The 22,325-nt window shown below is 39.5% G+C and overlaps 1 protein-coding gene across 1 annotated transcript; it reads right to left on the minus strand.

Moving 5' to 3' along the window:
- Positions 1 to 842: 842 nt before the first annotated feature.
- Positions 843 to 7,426, minus strand: LOC132271110 (ras-related protein RABC2a-like). The gene is made up of 6 exons (XM_059772384.1): positions 6,723 to 7,426; positions 4,868 to 4,936; positions 4,417 to 4,482; positions 3,180 to 3,301; positions 2,648 to 2,776; positions 843 to 1,427 (listed from the first exon to the last, which is right to left on the minus strand). Exons 1-6 carry the CDS (start codon positions 6,898 to 6,900, stop codon positions 1,317 to 1,319), a joined length of 675 nt encoding a protein of 224 aa, XP_059628367.1. The 5' UTR covers positions 6,901 to 7,426; the 3' UTR covers positions 843 to 1,316.
- Positions 7,427 to 22,325: the final 14,899 nt, after the last annotated feature.

A 22,325-nucleotide genomic window follows, 5' to 3' on the forward strand; every position in this document is an offset into this window, starting at 1 on the left:
CCTAAAGAGTATGATTGTGTTTAGGGGTATTTATTCATATCTTGATCTTTATATATATCCTAAAGAGTATGATTTAAGGGAGTGTATGGATTCACAATGAATCTGTGGCTACAAAAGTAAAAAAGAGATAGCAGCTTCAATGGCTCTTTTAAAACGGCTATATTATTTACTCTATAAATACTAATTCTCATCTTCAATAATCCTCTCTCTCAATATTTTTTTAAATATTCATCTCATAAAGATGAAGCCATTATTTTTTTGTATAAGAAAGATGAAGACTCAAAGAACATAGAATGGACTTGACTTGAGAATGCAAAGAAGTGGACTTGAGAATGCAAAGAAGATAGAATAAGTGGTTTGTATAAAAATGCAAAGAAGATAGAATGAGTGGTTTATATAAAAATTGAAATATAGCCATCGGAAATATAGCCGTTGGGAAAAAGACAAAAAGTTATAAAATTAAAATTAAATTTTTTTATTTAATTATTAAATTAATTAATAAAATAATAAATAGATAATGAGACCATATACCTTTTAAAAAGTATATAAATAACCTTTAGCCCCACAGCTCTTAGAGATTAAGGGTGCAAATCCTTCTAAACGACTCCCACGAAGTTTTACTGAAAATTACCTAATTCATGTGAGACGGAAACTGGATGTATCTGATGATAGACTATGCAATACTCTAAGAAGCATGAAGTTGAGGAAATCCTAGTGCCATGCTGTAGTCTAATTGAACTCTTCTTCCCTAAAAAGAAATGAGAAAGAGTACCAAAAAATAAAATCAATACAGCCCATGTTAAACATGTAAACCTGCAGAATTAAAGTGCAACACAAAATCTGTATAGCCAAAGCCATACATATAGTCTGCACGCGTGTATCATGTAAAAATGTTAGAACAATCAAGCCAAATTTCTTGTTTCCAGCATGAGCTATATACATCTCGTGTCTGAGCTATAAGATACAAAACAATTCCAGTACAGATTTATTTTTCACCATACTCTCTCGGTCTTCCCTTTTGGATGTCTCCATCCATCCCAAAAAAACCCTAATTCTAACACTAATTCGGTAAAGATTCAATGAATGAAAGAACATTAAAATTGATACTGACCGGTATAACATGAACACCATTCTTTGTAAAAATACAATTAGACAGCACAGCTCCAATAGGTTTCTCGAAAGAGCATATGGCCATCCATCTACGCCGTCAGCTATCGTGAAGGATCTGAAAGTCCAAACCATAGGCACCAATGTTGAGGAATTCAGTTTTGATCTTTTGAGCTGCAGATATTGTACTTCTGTTCAGAACATTTCAACTAAGAGCAACATCTACTGTTATTCGGTGGCTGGCACAGTTGCTTCTCTTTCAAAATTTGTTTCTTCACAGCTATAGATCCTTTTTCCAGTAGACTAGGTGTCTCTAGTATCTGTTAAAGTAATCTAGATTAGTCGGAACACATGTTAAGCAACAGAAAAGTATCAGCACTATGAAGCATCCACTTAACGAGAAAAAGAAGCATGCTGCATGCACCAGAGAAAAGTTCCGACAGCTGAACAATATGGAGACATATTTGTATAAAGGTTGAATTTCTGGAACACGATGCTCCCCTGCCAATGTGGGGTACAATGGAACAATCTTACCGTTGCACCAAGGCTCATCCTCAATACTAATTGCTTCAACTCAAATATTAGAACATTATATTATGAATATATACTATAAAATAATAAATAAATAAATAAATCAGAACATAATATGATGACTTGTGAACTTTATGGTGTACTCTTAGATCATTGTGATTGTCTTTTACTACCATGTCATAGGAGGTAAGATCAAACCTAAATTGCCGTCTACTTCCCTGTATCTGAATATGTTGATATGACCAAGGTACATAATTGCACTAAAATGATTCAAGACTTAAGAGGTTCAAGATCATTGAAGAAGCAAACAGGTGAGAAACTTTTGTGCCAGTTTACTGAAACAAGAACATAGGATCTCTGGGGAATTATACCCTTTACTGGCCAATAGAGTGCCGGTGTGCAAGATGCCAAGCAATCGGGAGACTAATTTGTAGTGTTATTTTTGTGGCAGCCATTTGTTAAGTAAGTCATAGAAGAAACAGGAACTAAACGGTATTGAAGTAGCAATCTCTCCCTCTAATTAAATTCCTAAGCAAATGTATCTTCTCCTTGCTGGAAAAAATTCCCAAAAACGGATTGTTCATTCTAGGGAAAAGAACTTTCCATGTCTTCGATTCTCTGTGGTAATTAACACAATCAAAGATGTTCTTGGACACACTTGACTTTCGTTTTTTCTTTTCACAGAATTAAAAAGTGATATTGCATTCAATAATTGATTGTTTTCAAAAAAAAAATCATATGATCCGATAATATGCAATCCAAACAGTGCAATAGATATCAAATAGTGACAACTAGAGAAGTTAGGTTTCTCTTTAAGTTGATTTCAAATGCAGCCCAAACTCTTTTTCATATTATCAAGATGATAGATCGAACATTATCAAAATTTAAAGCTTGCTTTAACATTTTCAGGTTTGAAATAACAGTCAAGGAAAAAACATGCAATTTAGAAAGTGTACCTCTGCCAAACAGGGGGGGAAAAACAATAAGGAGAAGAAAAAGGAGAGTATACCTTTATAATGACCTCTTTGAAGCATCGCAGCACATTTTCTCTCGTTTTAGCACTGCATTCTAGAAACAAACATTTATGCTCCCGCGCTAGAGCCATCCCCTCTTCTATAGTTACAGCCCTTTCGCTATCCTGAAGAAAGTATGTCATTAAATGAGGTACCTCATCTTCTCTACAACAGAATCAGAGAACATAAATTAACAACAAACATAATCGTATATATCTATTTTACAAATTTGCTACAGATCAACACCAGAACAGATAGTAGTATAGATTTCTTCCACGCGAAAATATTTTTTAGAAAAAATAATTTTAATCATTTATAATATTTATTCTACAAATTTAGTAGATCAACACCAGAACATTAATTAGTACAGAATGTCGTTGTCAAAAATAATTTTTTATATACATTAAATTCCGTGTGCAAAGTAGTGTGCATTTCATGCAGACATACATGAATGCATGCGTGTTTTTGTGAGCGCGCAAGGAATACTTTTCTATGGTAATATACAGAAAAAGATATGATACAACTTACCCTATCAACTTTGTTCCCAACTAGTATCTTGATGCACTCTGGGTTTGTGGAGTAGAGCTCTACTTCCTTGGCCCATATTTCTGACAAGTTCGTAAATGTTTCTCGCCGTGTTACATCATAGACTAAAATTAGAAGTAAATCAGAAACCAGTTACTTAACTTCACCACATGTTAGTCAGGAAATTTTGTGCAAAAATTACAATTACATGGCTAGTGGAAGCATGAGCTAGAGAAGAACCCAATACGATTATATTTCAGGTGGCAGGTATTTATGAAGTTTAATGCAAAGTAAAATCACTATTGCCGATTGAAGAAAAACAGAACAAAGACTACTACCATGCGTAACTTCAAAGTGGAGTATGAAGATTACAATAAATCAAGTATGAAACCTCCTAACACTACAAAGACGAATTAACCATGAAATGTAGTAAAAAACAAGCACATGTCAGGAAATTACAAGAAAGCTAGACAGGAAAATAGTTCAAATTAAGTGTTATCCTTGCATTGACTTGTTCGAAGGATGTTTGACGTCTTAATCTTCTTATAGAGAGGCCAGACAACAAGAAGAGCGCATATAGATCATTAAAGAGGAAATTCAAATGTCCCTAGGCAACTAAATTATACCAGAGTGTTTGACATAGCAGTAAAAAGCAACATCTTATACCACGAATGGAAAACATCATTCCGTACACCTTAATAAATGAAATTAAGTTTGAAGTCTTAATAATAGAATGTCTTGTTGTATATTACTCTAGAGATGCAATCGAAAAAATTCGGACTGTCAAATGTGAACAGAAGTTCAAGTCTAAAGGCAGCCAAGTCATGCAATTAATGATGTAGGTAAGCTCTACACCACATCCATCCCTCCCAATACCCCACATTAGTGGGGTCAATTCTGAGTAATGGCTTTTAAAATGCAAGAAATTTGGCTCATTTAATCCGTTGTGAAAGACCATGGACAACCTATAGACAACTAAATCATGCAATTAATGATATAGGTTAGCCCTAGACCCATCCTGGATTTCAGTAAGATTGCAAAAAGAGACCATAATAAATTACTGACCATCAATAGTTGGAACTTTAATTCTAATTATTTAAGAATTTTACAAAAACTACCTACTAATAGCAAATCACTAAAAGATTGAACAATGAATAAAGACACAAAAAAAAAGTAGTCGAAAGATTATCCCAGAAATGAAGTTGAGAAATGAAAACTATCAGTACTTTGAATGCCATACCGAGGATAATTCCATGGGCACCTCTATAGTAAGAGTTTGTTAATGTTCCAAACCTCTCTTGTCCAGCTGCAATAAAATGTAAGTATTAATTAACCCATTGCATTCAAATTGGTTTCGAAATTGAATGCACTCTTAGAAAATTATACGTTAAGATCGATGTGGTAGTGCAAAGGGATAAGACAGATCACACCTCTATTTCCGAATTCAAAGTTGCAAAGAGGTGTGACTACCCTTTGCACTTTCCAATCATGTTTTATCAATCTATCAAGAATAGTTAAGTTGTCAAGGTTGATCATTCATGTTCTTAGCTGCAGCATACAGCTATTGAACCGACAACATGTAACTTAAAAAAAAAAGCGTATGCATGGGTAGGGATTCCATTGGGATGCAGAAAAAAAAAAACATATATATACATATATGGTGGCAAGCCATTAACATCTATATTAATTACCTGTGTCCCAAATAGTGAGTTTCAGTCTTTTCCCACCAACTGTGAGATGCTTGATCTTGAAATCTACTCCTGGACATGGTCAATATAACAAACAAAGCTCAATATACAGATTCAAATTATTTGAAACATGAAGCCCGTAACTACAAACACAAAGTGTGCATCGGTAGTTCAGTTATATTACATAAAAGGCCATTCACAAGATTCTTCACCTACATTTCTCCTGTAAGAACTGCACAAATTAAACAGCCAAGGAAAAAATTGCAGCTCTAGAACCTAGATTCTGTCTTGAAGTTTAACATAGGAAAAAACACTGTCAAACAGTAAAAGTAAATTTCAGCTTCTGTTAAAAAATATATATATATCAGAAACAAACCTACATTGTCTGCTTTATTGGTACCCTATTCCATCCATATGATGGAACAGAACATATTACAATTTATCTAAAAAATATAAAAGATTAATAATTTATTGGCACATATATGCAGCTCATTTGACCAACAAATCCAAGATCAAGAATAAACAAATAATGGTGGTGAAAAGACCCAAGTTCTCTTTGGAAGGGAAGTCCAGGGCAGAAGTCGGTATAGTAGAGAACAAAAAGATAAAAACTTAAAAATTGCAAATCTAAAATTATATTTGCTAGAGAAAGCCAAATAAGAAGAGAATCCAATATAGGAATAACAGTAACATTAGTCATTAGCATTAGAACAGCATAGCCTACTATATCAGTAAAATAAGCATAGAAAAGGATATTTTTATGGATATCAATGGTACAACCCCTAAAAAGTAATATCCTACTGTCATTCACAATTTTTATTGCTATTTTTGAGAGTTTAAGGTGAGGACGGCCTTTGCATTGATGAACATATAGATCAGAAAAACAGAACACCAAAATAGTTCCTGCCAATTGTAATGAGACACTAACTCAATTGACGACACTACGTACCATATGCTATAGCAATCAATTCTAATGCTTAAATTTGCAACGTGGGGTACAATTGTGTCTGTGATCAATTTGAATGGCTAAATTGCTCTCGTGGTGAGCCTAGAAAAATTCTCGAAAACAAATTTCAGAACACAGTATTCTAACAATTTATCTGTATAACACACCTAAACATGCATGCAACTTTACATTCCTAAATAGGCAGTCCCATAATTTGAAGTAATTCTGACAACATGTTCAAAGCAGGGATATGAATGTTAATTATGTTACACCCATTTTGTTGGCTTGATAATTAATTAGCACTCAAAACAAGGAAATGGAGTCAAAGACACAAAATAAAATTAAACGAAAAACAAGAAAAGTATTAAATGATACTTTTAAAAATTTATGAAAGTCCTCTCCAAAGGGATGAACCATTAAACTTAAATATTACACACACGCATATACATATATGTGTGTGTGAGAGTGTGTTTGCATATGTATACATGGATGCAATAATGGTCCCTAATTAGCCAAGAATCAATGATGAACAAAACGCCCAAGAACCACACACGGCCATGAGATTTTTTCACATGGACAAAATCCCAAACATAGGAACTACATATTTTAGCTTCCTGATTAAAACCCTCAAAATAATACTCTGTTAACACAATCTGATCAGAATATAAAAAACAGAATCAGAAACATTTATTATAATCAATGCATGCAACCTTTAGCTAGCTCAATTTTCTTTTTTCTGGGTAAATTTTAGCTATCTCAATTGAACACATTAAAATATGAATCAACTCTTTCCAAGTGTAATAACCAACAAGGCAAGCATGAACCAGAAAATTAAAGAAAACCCATCAACATTTGAGGCCTATATATATATATATATATATGTATGTATAGAGAGAGAGAGAAAGTGGGTACCAATTGTTGGAGAGAGATCTTGAAGAGGGTGGTTCATGTTGGAGATGAAACTAAGGAGAAGACTACTCTTGCCCACCCCTGAATCACCAATCAACAATATCTTGAATGAGTAATCATAACTGTTGTTGTTGTTGTTGTTCGTTACTTTTCCCCAAGCTGATGATGAACCCATCATCATTCATTCATATACTATCAAATACCACACACACACACACACACATATATATATATGATCAGCCTTTTTCGTGAGAAACAAGAACGAAGGAAGGAAGGAAGAAGAAGAGAGAGAAGGTAGAGAGAGAAAGAAATGGGGAAGTAAAACTGAAGTGTGGGACTCTGGTGGGGGTGTTGGGTTGGCGGGGATTGCATAGTTTTAGAGAGAGAGAGAGAGAGAGATGCAAATGGAGAAGGGGTTGGGACAAACGTCCTCTTTTCATTGAGACGGTTGTAATCTGTTGTTCCACGCGCCTGCAATGGGGCTCTTCGTGGGACCCACGTGACGACGAGGGTCATTTATTTATTTGACCATTGAATTATTGAAACATTTTCGTTTTTTAAATTTCTATTTTTGGCCATCAAAAACTGGTTCTTTACGCATTTGTTTTTTGTTATTGTTTGTATGTCAGTTGTCACCTTCTTATTCAAATATTATCCTAACTTCACTTTTTACATCACTCTGTGCTAGTTTCTCACTAATGACTAATAATGAGTGATGTGACAATTAGACCACTATTATAAAATTGTTAATTTCTTCAAAAAAAAATAATAATAATAATAATTTTTACATACAAATTTTTTTCTTATTTGTTAAAAACGGTAGTATCGGGTCTCTAAAAATATTTTATAATTCTAATTTTTTTTAGAATACTTTATAAAACATAGCCGGATATAATTAATTTAAAATTTTATTCTACGCTAATTTGCACACCTATTGAACAAAATACCATTCGAAAATCATATAAAACATAGCAAGATATAATTAATTTAAAATTTTATTCAACGCTAATTTGTCTACCATTGAACAAAATATCATTCGAAAATCATATAAATCTAAACCAAAATGATAATTCATATTTTTTTTCATTGTTAAATTATCAGACATTTGGATTGTTGATTGATTTGTTTTCCGAGTAAGCAAGTTTTGAAATAAAAAATTATATTTAAATTATTGAAAATAAGGGCAGATTGGAGTGGTTTCAGCATTCTTTTCCAAATCATATTTTTCCGGTTGACGAGTCACAATTATATATTACCATCTATTTTTTATTTTATTTTTCTTCTTACCATATCTGTTCATGTTTATACATACACAAATAAAAGAATAATTCGTTTGCATATTAATGGGTCAATCGCATAAAATACACTTTAAGTATGTATATAGTGCATATTGCACATTTTTCGTACAAAAAATACTCATAAATTATGACATTTGTGCAAATAGGTCCTCCTTGTACATTTAAGATAAAATTAGACTAAAATATTCTTAATAACACATTTTATAAAATATATAAAAAATAATATAATGTAAAATGACAAGTACCCAAAACCCATCTTCTTCATTACAGTGAGGAGAAAACAAAAAAATTCCCATCACCCACTGAGCACTTTCGGACGGATTGGCTTCGCAACCACCCATAATCATATAGATTCCAGTTTATATCCCATTCCTTTAGAAATATTATTTTAAAAAAATATAAAATAAAATAAAAAAGTATTTTGTTTCTATTAAAACATAAACAAAACCCAATGTATGTGGAGCTGTACGGGAGTCCAAATCTAAGATTCAAAACGAGTTTGTCCTAGAGTTGAGTTAGACAATAGAGGTTTTTTCTGTTTTATTATGCAATAAAATATATACAAAATTTATTCAGAGTGACATGAACTAGAGGATCGATGAGCAAGGATTCAAGCACGGACTGATTATATCGGCGGCGACGAACAGCAATCAAATTCATTACTTGATGGAACGAACGCCGAGCAAGAAGCTCACCGGCGAGTACACGCAACGGCGACGGCGGTGCGATACTCCACTGCTCGATACGGTGGCGACGGCGGCGGTCACTTCACAGCGATCTGCAAACATGACCGTTGGTTTGTAGAAAGAGATAAAATATGGTGTTGGTGGCTATGGTGGTTCAACACCCCATCTTTGCAACCTTAATATGGTGTTCAACACTCCATCTTTGCGACCTTAATCCATCTTTTTCCCCAAATTCATCTTCTTCCCCATATATGTATATATGTACATGACTGTATCCATATGTATGTCTCTGAAAATTAGGGCTTATGGTTTATAGAAACAAAGAAAATATGGGGCATCCTATCATCACCCGAGCCACCGCCTTCGGGAATTGTGCCGCCATGCTGTACACCCCTAACTAGCCACCGCCTGAGGTGCAGGAGAAAAAGGATGTTTGGTTACAGGTATTTCCTCATCCTACATTAGTTTGAGATTGAACCAGTTCAAAGTTTAGTACGAATATTTTTTTAAGAGTAAAAAGGTAAAATTGATATTATAGTATAAATTTTTGATTGACAAATATTTTTACTTTTATACACTTTTTAAATAAAAATAAAAGTGTTACAAAAATGTATATTTCAATTTGATGTTTTGCACTTACCCCGATATTAATAAATAAATTATGAGTTATTCCATGCAAAGGCACTCGAGTGTTTGTAAGTTCTGTGACACGTAGAAACCAACCTAAACGGGCAATTAATATACCGTTCAAAGTTAGAGAGAGAAAGAGCAGGGCACGTGTGCTCACTTCCATGAGCGGATAGTGACAGCAATTTCCAAAATCAATATGATCGTGTTCATAATTTCATATATGCTGCAATGATAAAACATTCCTTTTGAAGAAAGAAAATTGTTTTTTGGGAAAATTGTTTTTTGGGCAGAACATGGCGGGTGGTTCGTTTTTTTTTTTATTTTTTCTTTTTGGGTAAATAATGGCGAGTGGTTTTTCAAGTTTGTTTGTATTTTTATTTTATTCTTTCTTTTGCACTTGTTAGATTTTATAGTAAATAAATGATGTTTTTGCTATGCAAGTTTGCAATGTAGGAATGAAATATAATGAAAGCGAAAATTAAATGCAATGATTATTTTCGTTATATTATTGGTTGCAAATATAAAACGTATAGGAATGTAATATAATAATAATAACTATTCTAATATTTGGTTGGACCAATTTAAATTTTAAAATAGAATGAATTTCAAATTGAATTCTTTAAAATATCCCTCTTAGTCACAAATAAATTAAATTAACAAAATAACATTCTTCTATATTTTTTGAAAAAAAAATTACAGCGGTAGTAGCAGTGATGGAAGGCAACGGTATTGGTGGAGAGTGGTGGCGGGGGTGGAAGGCGTCGATGGTATAGGTGATGATGGTGAAAGGCATTAATGTGGTGGTAGTGGAAAACAGCAGTGGTGTAGGTAGTGGTGGAAAGCAGTGGAGGTGACGATGGTGCCGGTGTTGGAAGGCAGTGGAGGTGGTGATTGTTGAAGTCGGTGGTGGTGGCGGTAGTGGTGGAGGCAGCAACGGCAATGTGAGGGTGTTGGAAGGCGACGACAATGGTGGCGGTGGCAGTAACTATGGTGGAAGGCGGTAGTACTGGTGTAAGCGGAAGGTGACGGTGATGGAATGCAGCAGCGGTGGTGGTAATGGTGACAATGGTGGTGGCAATAGCAGTGGTGGAAGGTAATAGAGGTGGCAGTAATCGAAGGCAGTAGTGGTGGTGACGACGGTGGTAGTGGACGTGGAGGTGAAGGTGGCGGAAAGCAGTAGAGGTGGCGTCGGTGTGGTGGTTAAAGGCAATAACAATGATGGTGATGACAGTAACGGTGGTGGAAGGCAATGAAGGAGGCAACGGTGGTTGTAATTTTTGGACTTGAAATGTGAGAGTTTTTTAGGGAATTAACTTGGTTTTATTATAAAAAATAATTAAAAAAAAGTTATTTGAAAATGGAATGGTTATTCCATAGGTTTAATTGAAAAAATGAATTTTTTTTTCTAAAATTAATTTTTATTCCACTGAAATGTTATTTCATCTTTAAATTGCATATCAAACCAATTGTTGAAATGGGTAATCCAAATTCAAATGGCGGATTTGGACCAGGATCACCTCCAGTTGCATAGTGCAACCATTTCCACCATTTGAAATAAGTGGTTGAGAATGTGCCACATCAATTAAAAAAATTGAGTAATTAATTTTTTACCACCCCTTTAAATATTATATTTCATATATATATAAACTTTAAATATTATTTCTAAAATACGTTACGCACGGTTGTATCCCTTTCTCTCTCTAAAAGCTACGCACGATTGTCTCCCTTTCTGTCTCTAAATGCTACGAAGGAAATAGTATGAACGGTGATATGAGGCGAAAAAGAAGAAGTGAAGAACGGCGGTGAGGCGAAGAAGAAAAAGTGAAGAATGGCAGTCTGAGGCGAAGAAGAAAAAGTGAAGAATGGCAGTCTGAGGCGAAGAAGAAGAAGTGAAGATCGAAGGTCTAGGGCATCGAAGAAGAAAGTCAGAATGAAGGCCTGAGGGTTAGGGTTTGAATTTTGAATAAACGAAGATGAAGAAGAAGGGAAAGGAAAACGAAGAAAAAGGGAAAAAGGTCTGAGGCTAGGTTTGAAAAGTTGGTGTGGAGGAAAAAAAACTCCCTCCAATAAGAAGCGTACACATCATCACTACACATATCTACATTCCAAGGACATATGAGACCCGTCCGGATCAAGCCCAAATTATATTATCTTTCAGCCCAATACCACTTACGTTAGACCTTCAACACTGGATGAAAGCCTTAACCTGCCCAATATCACCTCATTGGAAGTACCGGCCCCTTCATGAAGTCATCCAACCCATATTACATCCGGCCCAAGTACACCATCTATGGTCCAGTCCTAATAAGAAAAGGACTCAACACAAAGGAAGTTTCCGTGTGAGAGATATTTTACATAGGAAGAGTTATACAAAGAAAAGAACTCCATTTAAGGAGAATATTGTACATGGAAGGATTGGAGGACAAGCAATGCGAGTCCTACCATGATTCTACTATACTATTTGTGTATAAATAGAGGTCCAGACCTCCAATAAAGGAATCAAGCAATTCTACGCTTTTCTATACACTATTCTTATTTATTCTTATTGTTTTTGAGTGAGTTGTTTGATTTTTCTCAATCATTATTGGTTGAGCGGAATTTTGCACCTACACTTTGGCGCCGTCTGTGGGAATCGTATAAAAATATACTCCCACTTGTTCTTCAAATCAAATCCTTAGTCGTATCTGGAATGTCAAACGGAGAGTCAGCAATGAATCAACAGATAGAATTGATGCAAAAGATGCGAGAGGAGTTCTTGCACCAATTTGAGACACTCCGACAAGCAAACGATACGAGTGTCGCCCAGATAGCTGCGCTTCAGCAGTAAACTCATACGCTGCACACGGCAATGGCCAGGCTAACGCCACAAACACCACCAGGCGATGCTGCAGCACCACCCCCCACCCAGAATTTACCTCCAGTTCACGAGCCTCCGGCCAACGGGACACCACCCAACGGGGCTGGACCTAATGAGGTTCAGCAACAGCAAGGGACGAGGTCCGAGGCGGTTGCTTCGGATAATCTCCCGCGTCGCACACAGGACGAACAGGCCGAGTCCAGCCATAGGCTTACGGTATGGTCCAATGGCGTTCCAAATGGCGCACGCGTATAAGATGCCTTCGACGAAAAGAAGCTATTAAGAATTCAGACACCAGCCGAGATGGCTAGAGAGCACAAGAACTCCTTGGTCAAGACCCCCTTTACTGACGATGTGTACCTTGTGGAGAGACCAAGGAAGTTCACTATGCCATCCTTCACCCAGTTCGATGGGGCAGGAGACCCCTCTCGGCATCTCGATCATTATGCGCAAAAGATGGCACTGGACGATCATAACGATCCGTGGATGTGTAAGGTTTTTCCTACCAGTTTAACCGGAGCAGTGTTAGAATGGTTCAGGAATAGGCCACACAAGTCTATCCCTGATTATGAGACCTTGTGCACTATGTTCTTAGCCCAGTATTGCGGAAGTAAGAAGCAGAAGAAAAATATCGCCAGCCTTTTCACCATAAGGCAAAGGAAGGGAGAAACTCTACAAGATTTCTTATCCAGGTTTAACATGGAAACCTCGGAGATAGCAGATTGCCACCCTGCCACGGCAATCGAAACATTTAAGTTGGCAATGATCCAGGGAACCAAGTTTCACACATCCTTGATCAAATATTCCCCCCCGGATATGCAGACTTTGAACGCTAGGGCACAAATCTACATTCGGTTGGAGGAAAACGTAGCCCACCGTGCACAGCACGCTACCCTCGTCACAGTGGAAAACAAGTTTCGAGAGAAAGCTGCAAGCACAAGGATGCAGAAGATTCCTCATGCCGCCACACAAGTCACCCAAGCGCCTGAGAAGAGGCAAAGGACAGAGGACAGGCTTACCCCTCTCCGTACTACCTTAGCGCGCCTGTTCCAAGAGAATAAGACAAGGTTCGCAACTCCTCAGCCCATGAAACAACCCTTGGAGCAGAGGGACAAAAGCAAACATTGTGCCTACCATAGAGACTATGGGCATACCACCAATGACTGCAGGTCCCTTCAGCGACAGGTAGAAAGCATGATAGCGAGAGGAGAGTTGGTGGAGTATCTCGCCACGAAGGAGTACGTAAAACCTCGGGAGGTTAACCCTCGATGGGTATAGGGCGGTCAGGTAAAGGTTATCCATGCCATACACGGAAGGTCAGAGGATGATGAAAAGTCTGAAGAGTTGTACAGATCCAGGCTGAGAGAGGCTCATAAGTTACGAAGATTGTCTTCGGTAAACACGGTTGCGCCAGGCAGCATCAACATTGGATTCGGTAACAATGATCTGTCTAGAGTCCAGCGCCCGCATGAAGACCCCTTGGTCATCAGCCTTCTAGTGGCGAATTATATGATCAGGAGGGTGCTGATTGACCCGGGAAGTAGCGCCAACATCATTACAAAAGCAGCCTTCGATCAGTTGGGGGTTTCACCATCGTCCATCAGGCCAACTTCTAGCCCCCTAATGGGGTTTGATGGTACTAAGGTGAATCCGCTTGGGGTGATCGATCTATCCGTTACTGCAGCAAAGAAGACTCTGAAAGAGAACTTTGTCGTGACGGAGATTCATCCATCTTATAACCTCATTATGAGGAGAGGTTGGATCCATCGTATGAAAGGAGTCCCCTCTACCCTTCATCAAGTAATGAGATGTTTATCCCCAGATGGCAGGGAGGTCATCGACCTCTGGGGAGACCAGGTTGCTGCAAAAGAATGTTACATGCTAACGCTATATGAAGCAAAGAAGGCGTCGAAATCACCTCAGTCAGAGGCGAATTCCAAAGACGCAATCAAATAGCAGTTACAGTATCCTCTGCCCAAGTATCTCAAGGCAGAGGAAGAAGCCGAGGTTGAAGCACCTACCGAGGAGTCCCTCGAAGCTATAGAGGTAGTCCTCGGAGACCCTCAGAAGGTCACCTACATTGGCTCATCTTGCACAGCCGAAGAGAAGGAAGCATTGATCAGGGTCATTCGGTACAATTTGGATGTCTTTGCCTGGGATCACTCGGACATGGTAGGGATCGATCATATGGTCTCATGCCATAGTTTGAGGGTTAACCCAGAATTCAGGTCAGTCAAGCAGAGGCACCGACAGTTCGCACCTGAACGGAATCGCATAATAGCCGAGGAAGTAAATGAACTATTACAAGCAGGATTCATTCGAGAGGTGCAATACCCACAATAGCTCTCAAGTGTAGTAGTCGTTCAAAAGAAGAATGGGAAATGGAGGGTATGCGTACATTATACCAACCTTAACAAAGCTTGCCCAAAAAATAGCTTCCCTCTGCCCAAGATTGATCAAATGGTGGATGCTACGACAGGTTATGAGAGGCTCACATTCCTCGATGCATACTCCGGCTATAATCAGATTCCCATGAATCCTGAAGATGAGGAGAAAACCGCTTTCATCACAGAGACGGGCACTTACTGCTACAGAGTGATGCCCTTCGGTCTAAAGAATGCCGGAGCCACCTACCAGCGACTTGTCAATAAAATTTTCAATAATCTACTGGGGAATACAGTTGAAGCCTATATCGATGACATGGTGGTCAAAAGTATACGGAAAGAGGATCACCCGAAGCACCTCCAGGAGGTCTTAAATACTCTCAAGAGGTACAATATGAAGCTGAACCCCACCAAGTGCTCCTTCACCGTCTCTTCAGGACAGTTCCTCGGGCACATTGTAAGTAAAAGAGGAATAGAAGTAAGCCCAGCTCAGGCAAAGGCACTCATACAGAACCAAGAGCCAAAAACCTGCAGGGAAGTGTAAGTTCTAACTGGCCAAGTTGCGGCCCTCAGCCGATTCATATCCCGATTATCTGATAAGTATAAACCTTTCTTTGATGCTATTCGATCCAAAAACAAAGATATGTGGGGACCTCAGCAGCAGGAAGCTCTCAATCAATTGAAAAGCTACATGACAAAACCCCCAATCCTTTATGCTCCAACGCCCGGAGACACTCTCATCCTGTACTTGGCAGTATCAGCTGTAGCAACAAGCGCAATGTTGATCAAAGAAGGAGGCAAGATTCAGCACCCAATCTTTTACACAAGCAAAACGATGACGGATGCTGAGACACGGTACAGTAAGACGGAAAAGATAATCCTGGTGTTAATTTATGCCAAGAGGAAACTTCGACATTACTTCGAATCTCACAGCATAGTGGTACTTACAAATCACCCTATACGGGCTATCCTAGCTAAACCAGACTTGTCTGGTCGAATTACAAAATGGGCTATTGAACTTAGCTCTTTTGATATCACCTATGCACCAAAGGTATCTCACAAGGGGCAGTCAGTAGCGGATTTCCTACTGGAGTATGAAGATCAATCTGAGGAGCCGACAGTTCAAGAGCCGTACTGGGAGTTACGGGTTGATGGCTCTTCCAACCAGAAAAGGGCAGGGGCCGGGATTGACATCACAACACCCGAGGGTACCAAGCTGCAGCAGTCAATTTGGCTAGATTTCCCAGCTACTAATAACGAGGCCGAGTATGAGGCGTTGCTTGCCGGACTTCGACTAGCTAAACAGCTACAGGTACGGTGTTTAAAAGTTTTTAGTGACTCACAGCTTGTGATCAATCAAGTGACAGGGCACTATTATCCCAAGGAGGAACGTATGAAGTCATACAAAGATGCTGTAGAGAGTGCCATCCAGGAGTTCGATCAAATCGAATTCCATCAGGTACCACGAGATGAAAATGCCGAAGCAGATCGATTGGCCGCAGCCGTATCATCTTCAGACGAAGAGTTGATTCGGCTTGTTCCAATCGATGTCCTCGAAGAACCTAGCATTAATCCCCGGCAAGAGGTGATGGTGATCCCGGAAGTTCCACGCGAGCCATGCTGGATTGATCCAATCGAGGCCTACCTCAAGGAGGGAGTTTTCCCTAATCAAAAAGCTGAGGCAAGGAAGCTTAGGCTTACCGCGGCTAAATACTCAATCATCAATAACCAGTTATACCGAAGGTCATTCTCCGGTCCTTATCTCAAGTGTTTAACCCCTACTGAGGCTCTCACAATTCTAAAACAAATTCATGAAGGAGATTATGGAAATCACTCGGGAGGAAGATCCCTTGCACACAAAATTCTAACCCAAGGCTATTTTTGGCCATACTTGGCTCGAAATGCCGAAGAATACTCAAGAAGATGTGACAAGTGTCAGCGCCATGGTCCAATAAAACATCAACCTGCCAAAGGTTTGCACGTCATGGCTAATCCATGGCCGTTCGCCCAATGGGGGATTGATGTAGTAGGACCGTTACCCAAAACCGTGGAAAAAAAGGAGCATGTGCTTCTGGCTACGGATTACTTCACTAAGTGGGTGGAAGCTGAAGCCTTCTCTAGCGTCACCCACGAAGAAGTAAAGCATTTCATTTGGAGCAACATTATTTGCCGGTTTGGGGTACCAAAAGTCATCGTAATGGATAATGGTAAGAACCTCGATAATAGAAATACAAGAAAGTTCTTTAACGAACATGGAATCCTGCAAAAATTGGCTGCAGTTAGTCATCCACAAGGCAATGGGCAAGCTGAAATAACTAATCGCACGATATTTGGGTGCTTAAAGAAAAAATTGGAGAAATTGAAGACAAAATGGTACGAGAATCTCCCCCAAGTGCTCTGGGCCTATCGAACCACTCCAAGACGACCTACGGGAGAAAGCCCATTTGCTATGGCATATGGATCAGAAGCTGTCATTCCTACCGAGTCAATAATCCCAACCCTTCAGACATCCTTGGTACTGGAAGGGAACAATGAGCAACAACTCGAACATAGCCTTGATCTTGTGGACGAAAGGAGAGATGCCGCAGTAATTCGGCTCGCGGCATACCAACAACAGGTGTGTAATAGTTATAACAAGCGTGTCCGGTACCGTAGGTTCTTGGTTGGCGATTGGGTTATGAAGTAGGAGACAACGTATGTTAAAAAGTTGGAACCCAACTGGACAGGACCCTACAGGATTACCGAAGTAGTAAGGAAGGGAGCTTACCGGTTGGCTGAAGTTGATGGGCGTCCTATTGCACGTCCATGGAATGCCATCCACCTCAAAAGGTATTACCACTAGCCAACATTGTCAATATCGTATGTATGTTTCTCTTTTTATAACAAGGGGGATCCATACCTATATGCCGTGATGTTACCACAGTGGTACGGCTATTATAATTACAGTTGATTATTACAGTTACAGTTGGCAATTTTTAATAATTTCAATCACAAGTTTTTAATTTCAATTTATTTCGTTTAATGAAATTCAAGTTTCCCTCTTTGAGATTGTCAAAATTTCCCTTGATCAACTTCATTGTTGTTATGCAAAGAGTAAACACTGATTGGCGAAAGAAAGCAATCATGCCAAGTGGATCTTTATGGGCGGTTGGTTTATGTTTTGTATTACTATTGTCCCACATCGTTTAAAAATAGAACGAACACACAATTCGCCTCGGACCCTAAGTGTCCGAGTTCGCTTAGGATCCTAAGTATCCGAGACAGCTTCGAACCCTAAGTGTCCTATTCAGCAATATTCCTCCACGACTCAGTGCCGAGGAACAATTCGCCTCGGATCCTAAGTGTCCGAGACAGCTTCGGACCCTAAGTGTCCTATTCAGCAATATTCCTCCACGACTCAGTGCCGAGGAACAATTCGCCTCGGATCCTAAGTGTCTGAGACAGCTTCGGACCCTAAGTGTCCAATTCAGCAATATTCCTCCACGACTCAGTGCCGAGGAACAATTCGCCTCTGATCCTAAGTGTCCGAGACAGCTTCGGACCCTAAGTGTCCTATTCAGCAATATTCTTCCACGACTCAGTGCCGAGGAACAATTCGCCTCGGATCTAAGTGTTCGAGACAGCTTCGGACCCTAAGTGTCCTATTCAGCAATATTCCTCCACGACTCAGTGCCGAGGAACAATTCGCCTCGGATCCTAAGTGTCCGAGACAGCTTCAGACCCTAAGTGTCCTATTCAGCAATATTCCTCCACGACTCAGTGCCGAGGAACAATTCGCTTCAGACCTCTGGTGGCCGGATTAGAACTTTTTCCTCTGGACTCCAAGTGTTTAATACCCTGTGGATATATCATAAGTTCATCATGATCCACCCCACATCAGGAACACACGAGAAAGAAAGAGTATATATACGTCTACTGCAGGCAAGTCAAAGGCAAGAAGAGTTCACTTAACAGTTAGATCATTGTCCATATGAATCATCCTGAGATGTCAATTAAACTGTTAAAAGGATCTCCTTCTTCCCATCATCCTTACTTTTTCTCGGATAGCATAAATCCGAAGCATAAAGACAATGTGCTTTGTTTGTCATAAAAACATTACCAGTCAGAAAAGTATGAACAATATCAAAAGCATACAACAAAAACAAATCAGGTATTAAAAGCCTAAAACAAAAATTATATTTATTATCCCAAATATACTGTTAATAAAAACAAAATACATGGTTCTACTTCCTCTTTGGATCGAAGGGAGTAGATTCAAAAGCATCCGCTACAGTAGGACTTGGGGTAGGAAGAATTGAAGCCGCAGGGGCAGAAGAGCTAGGAGTACCCTTCAGGTGCGCCTTCACCATCTCGGCAAAGCGGATTTCAGCTTCCAAAGCCTGTGGCCCTTCATCATATGGGAAGTGCACCCCCACCTGCTTGTCAAAAGCGTCCGGATCCATTGTCTTAGGGCCTGAGCCTTGATTATAGCCAGACCGGAACGCTTTAGCACTAGCCAGGTGTGCCAGACAGGAGTAGCGCCCCCGCATTTGTTTCCCCGCCTTGAAGCAAGTAGTAAGAGCCTTGGTCAGGCGTTGAATTTCGGCCTGAAGAGAATCCACCTTAGCCTCGGAGGCAGCCAACTGCCTCTTATACACATCCTTGGCTTCAGTAGTTATCTTCAGATTGGTAGAGGCAGTGGTGGCTCTCTTCTCTGCATTGTCAAGATCCTTCTCCAGCTTCTTGATGGAGAGGGATTGGGCTTCAGCAGTGGCGCAGAGTGCCATGGTGTGGTATTGACTCTGTATAAAAAGATAACAGAGGAACAAATATGAGCATAAATGGAAACATAAGTAAGCAAGAGTAACATAATTCTGAAGGAGCAATACGAACCTCTATGGCCTGGACCGGGGCAGAGGGGAGTAGTTGTTCCAACCCCATTTGGCTGATGGCTTCCTCGTCTTTTGGGAGCCACATCCCTCGGGCCACAGCCAGTGCAACTGAAGCGTCTGTGATCACAGAATCCCTTGAATGCAGGACTGACTTGTCAGCCCTGGTGAAGGAAGGAGTCCAAGGAGCCCCAGTTTCAGCCATAACATATGCCCTGACTTCATCTTCAGGTTCGGCCTCTTCAGCCTTTTTCCCTTTGCTTTTAGAAGGGACCTTGCCCTTGCCAGAGGATGGGGGGTTGAGGCGAGATTTCTTCATTGGTGGTTCCTCAGCCTCCACCTCACCCTCAGTAGACCTAATAACGACCAAGGGTTGGGCATCTTCGGCTTTCTTTTTTAAAGCCTCAGCCCTCCGTATCTTCTCCTCAGTCATGGGGAAACTATCAAAGGATGGTAGAGACGGATCCATGAGGTCTGCAGCAACAGCACTGGAGGCAATATCCTTGAGGTTTGAAGAAGTTAGCAAGTCCTCGATAGGCGAGGGGTCACTCCAGACTCGTTCCTCAAGAAAAGAAAGTCTGTTCCTTACTGCGGAGGATGGGAATGTAGCTGAAAAAACACCAAGAAATTCATTAGTACGGCGAAACATTAAGACTTGGCAAGGAAAACAGCCAGAACACTTGGTATGAAGGGAGGTTAAGTATTCTATACCTAACTTCCCGAACTTGCGCGGGATGGGGAGCGTAATTGATTAGGGCACGAACCATTTTCCTTTAACTATAACCATCATTTCTTTCCACTTCTTCTCGGATGAAGGACGGTTCGTGCATATCCTCTGATGAAGGGTAGAGGTAAAAAAGAAGCGACCAGGCTCAATCCCATGCTTAGATATATTATAAGTAAGCAGAAGGTCGGCAAAGGTCAAATCCAGAGCCTCTAATTTCCGGCGCACCAACAGTGCCGAAAGGATGCGAAAGAAATTAGGATTTACCTGAAGGGGGGCAAGACCTAACTTGTTGAGAACTAAATGATAGAAGGGGTGAAGAGGGAACCGGAGGGCGCTAAGATGCCCGATCGAAAGAAGCAACTCACTCTCTTCAATTCCCTCGCCGGAGGTAAAATCGGCACCCTCGGGATATTCTATAATTTCTACTCCCTCAGGAATATCAAATTCTTCCATTACCGAAGCAACAGAGAACTTGATGCGGCGAATAGAGATGATTGCTTTCCTCTCTTCATGAGTAAGAACATTATCAGAGCCTGAGGTGGATGTCTCGGCTAGAAGGGGGGAAGTACCTAATTGATTCAACAAAAGACAATCTGTAGAAACCCTAGGAGGGGGAACCCTAATGCAAACGGGGGAAGATGAAGGTGTGGATTCAGAATCCCCAATATCTATACGTTTAGGAGTAGATGAAGTACTCATAATGAAAGATTGAAGAGAAAGATGCGAAAAAAAACTAACCTGACAAGGCGATGGAATGAAGAACGCAGGAGTGCAGCTAGGGCGAATGTAACTCTTGCAGAATCTTGTACGACGGAGTAATAATGAAAGTCCTCGAACCGTCTCTGAAGCAAAGTAAAAAACCGGTTTCAATTCCCTCTTTAATGGGAGCCGTCACTCAATTAAAAATGAAATTTGGGGCAAAGTGTGGAGGGAAAAAAACTCCCTCCAATAAGAAGCGTACACGTCATCACTACACATATTTATATTCCAAGGACATATGAGGCCCGTCCGGATTAAGCCCAAATTATATTATCTTTCAGCCCAATACCACTTACGTTGGACCTTCAACACTGGATGAAAGCCTTAACCTGCCCAATATCACCTCATTGGAAGTACCGGCCCCTTCATGAAGTCATCCAACCCATATTATATCCGGCCCAAGTACACCATCTATGGTCCAGTCCTAATAAAAAAAGGACTCAACACAAAGGAAGTTTCCGTGTGAGAGATATTTTACATAGGAAGAGTTATACAAAGAAAAGAACTCCATTTAAGGAGAATATTGTACATGGAAAAGGATTGGAGGACAAGTAATGCGAGTCCTACCATGATTCTACTATACTATTTGTGTATAAATAGAGGCCCAGACCTCCAATAAAGGGATTAAGCAATTCTACGATTTTCTATACACTATTCTTATTTATTCTTATTGTTTTTGAGTGAGTTGTTTGATTTTTCTCAATCATTATTGGTTGAGCGGAATTTTGCACCTACAGTTGGGATAAGTTTTGGGATGTACATTAGGAAAATATTGCGATTCACCGTAAGAAAATGTTGAGATGCACCAGAACGGCGGTGAGGCAAAGAAGAAGAAGTAAAGAATAGCAGTTTGAGACGAAGAAAAAGAAGAAAATATTACGATTTTAAATGGTACACCAGCAATTAAAATGTTGGGATGTACTTCAGGAAAATGTTGGGATTCATCTTAGGAAATGTTGGGATTCATCTTAGGAAATGTTAGGATTCATCTTAGGAAAATGTTGAGATGTTTGTACGAAAATGTTGGGATGTACCTTAGGAAAATGTTGTGATGCACCACTTTACAAATACGTTGGAATATATGTAACGAAAATGTTGGGAAATTGTTGTGATGTAGTTGAGAAATTGTTGTGATGTAGCAAATGAGAATAATTTGGGATACAACTATAATTTTCAAAATTTATTTTCAAGGAAATCCTCTTATTTCCATAAGAATGGCCGAAACAAAGAAATCGTACATCGTGCTTCGATTTGGATAATTTGGGATACAATTATATGGCAGAAACATAAAAATCGTACCTCTTGCTTCGATTTGTAGACGTTTGATCTGACCTTCAATTTGGAAATAGAATCGCTTATTCTATTTCAAAATAAAGCCTAATTCTTGCTTCTATTTG

Source organism: Cornus florida, unplaced genomic scaffold (genome assembly GCF_030987335.1).
Source record: "Cornus florida cultivar Cherokee Brave unplaced genomic scaffold, ASM3098733v1 CherokeeBrave_3.0.0_Hap2_Chr08, whole genome shotgun sequence".
Taxonomy (NCBI): domain Eukaryota; kingdom Viridiplantae; phylum Streptophyta; class Magnoliopsida; order Cornales; family Cornaceae; genus Cornus; species Cornus florida.

Excerpts from the sequence above, each read along its gene's own strand:
- LOC132271110 (XM_059772384.1), bottom strand. The coding sequence starts at position 6,900 with ATGATGATGGGTTCATCATCAGCTTGGGGAAAAGTAACGAACAACAAC. Across the intron at positions 4,483-4,867 it reads ACTCACTATTTGGGACACAG|CTGGACAAGAGAGGTTTGGA; the intron begins GTAATTAATATA and ends ATTTTATTGCAG. Across the intron at positions 2,777-3,179 it reads TTGGGAACAAAGTTGATAGG|GATAGCGAAAGGGCTGTAAC; the intron begins GTAAGTTGTATC and ends TACTTTCTTCAG.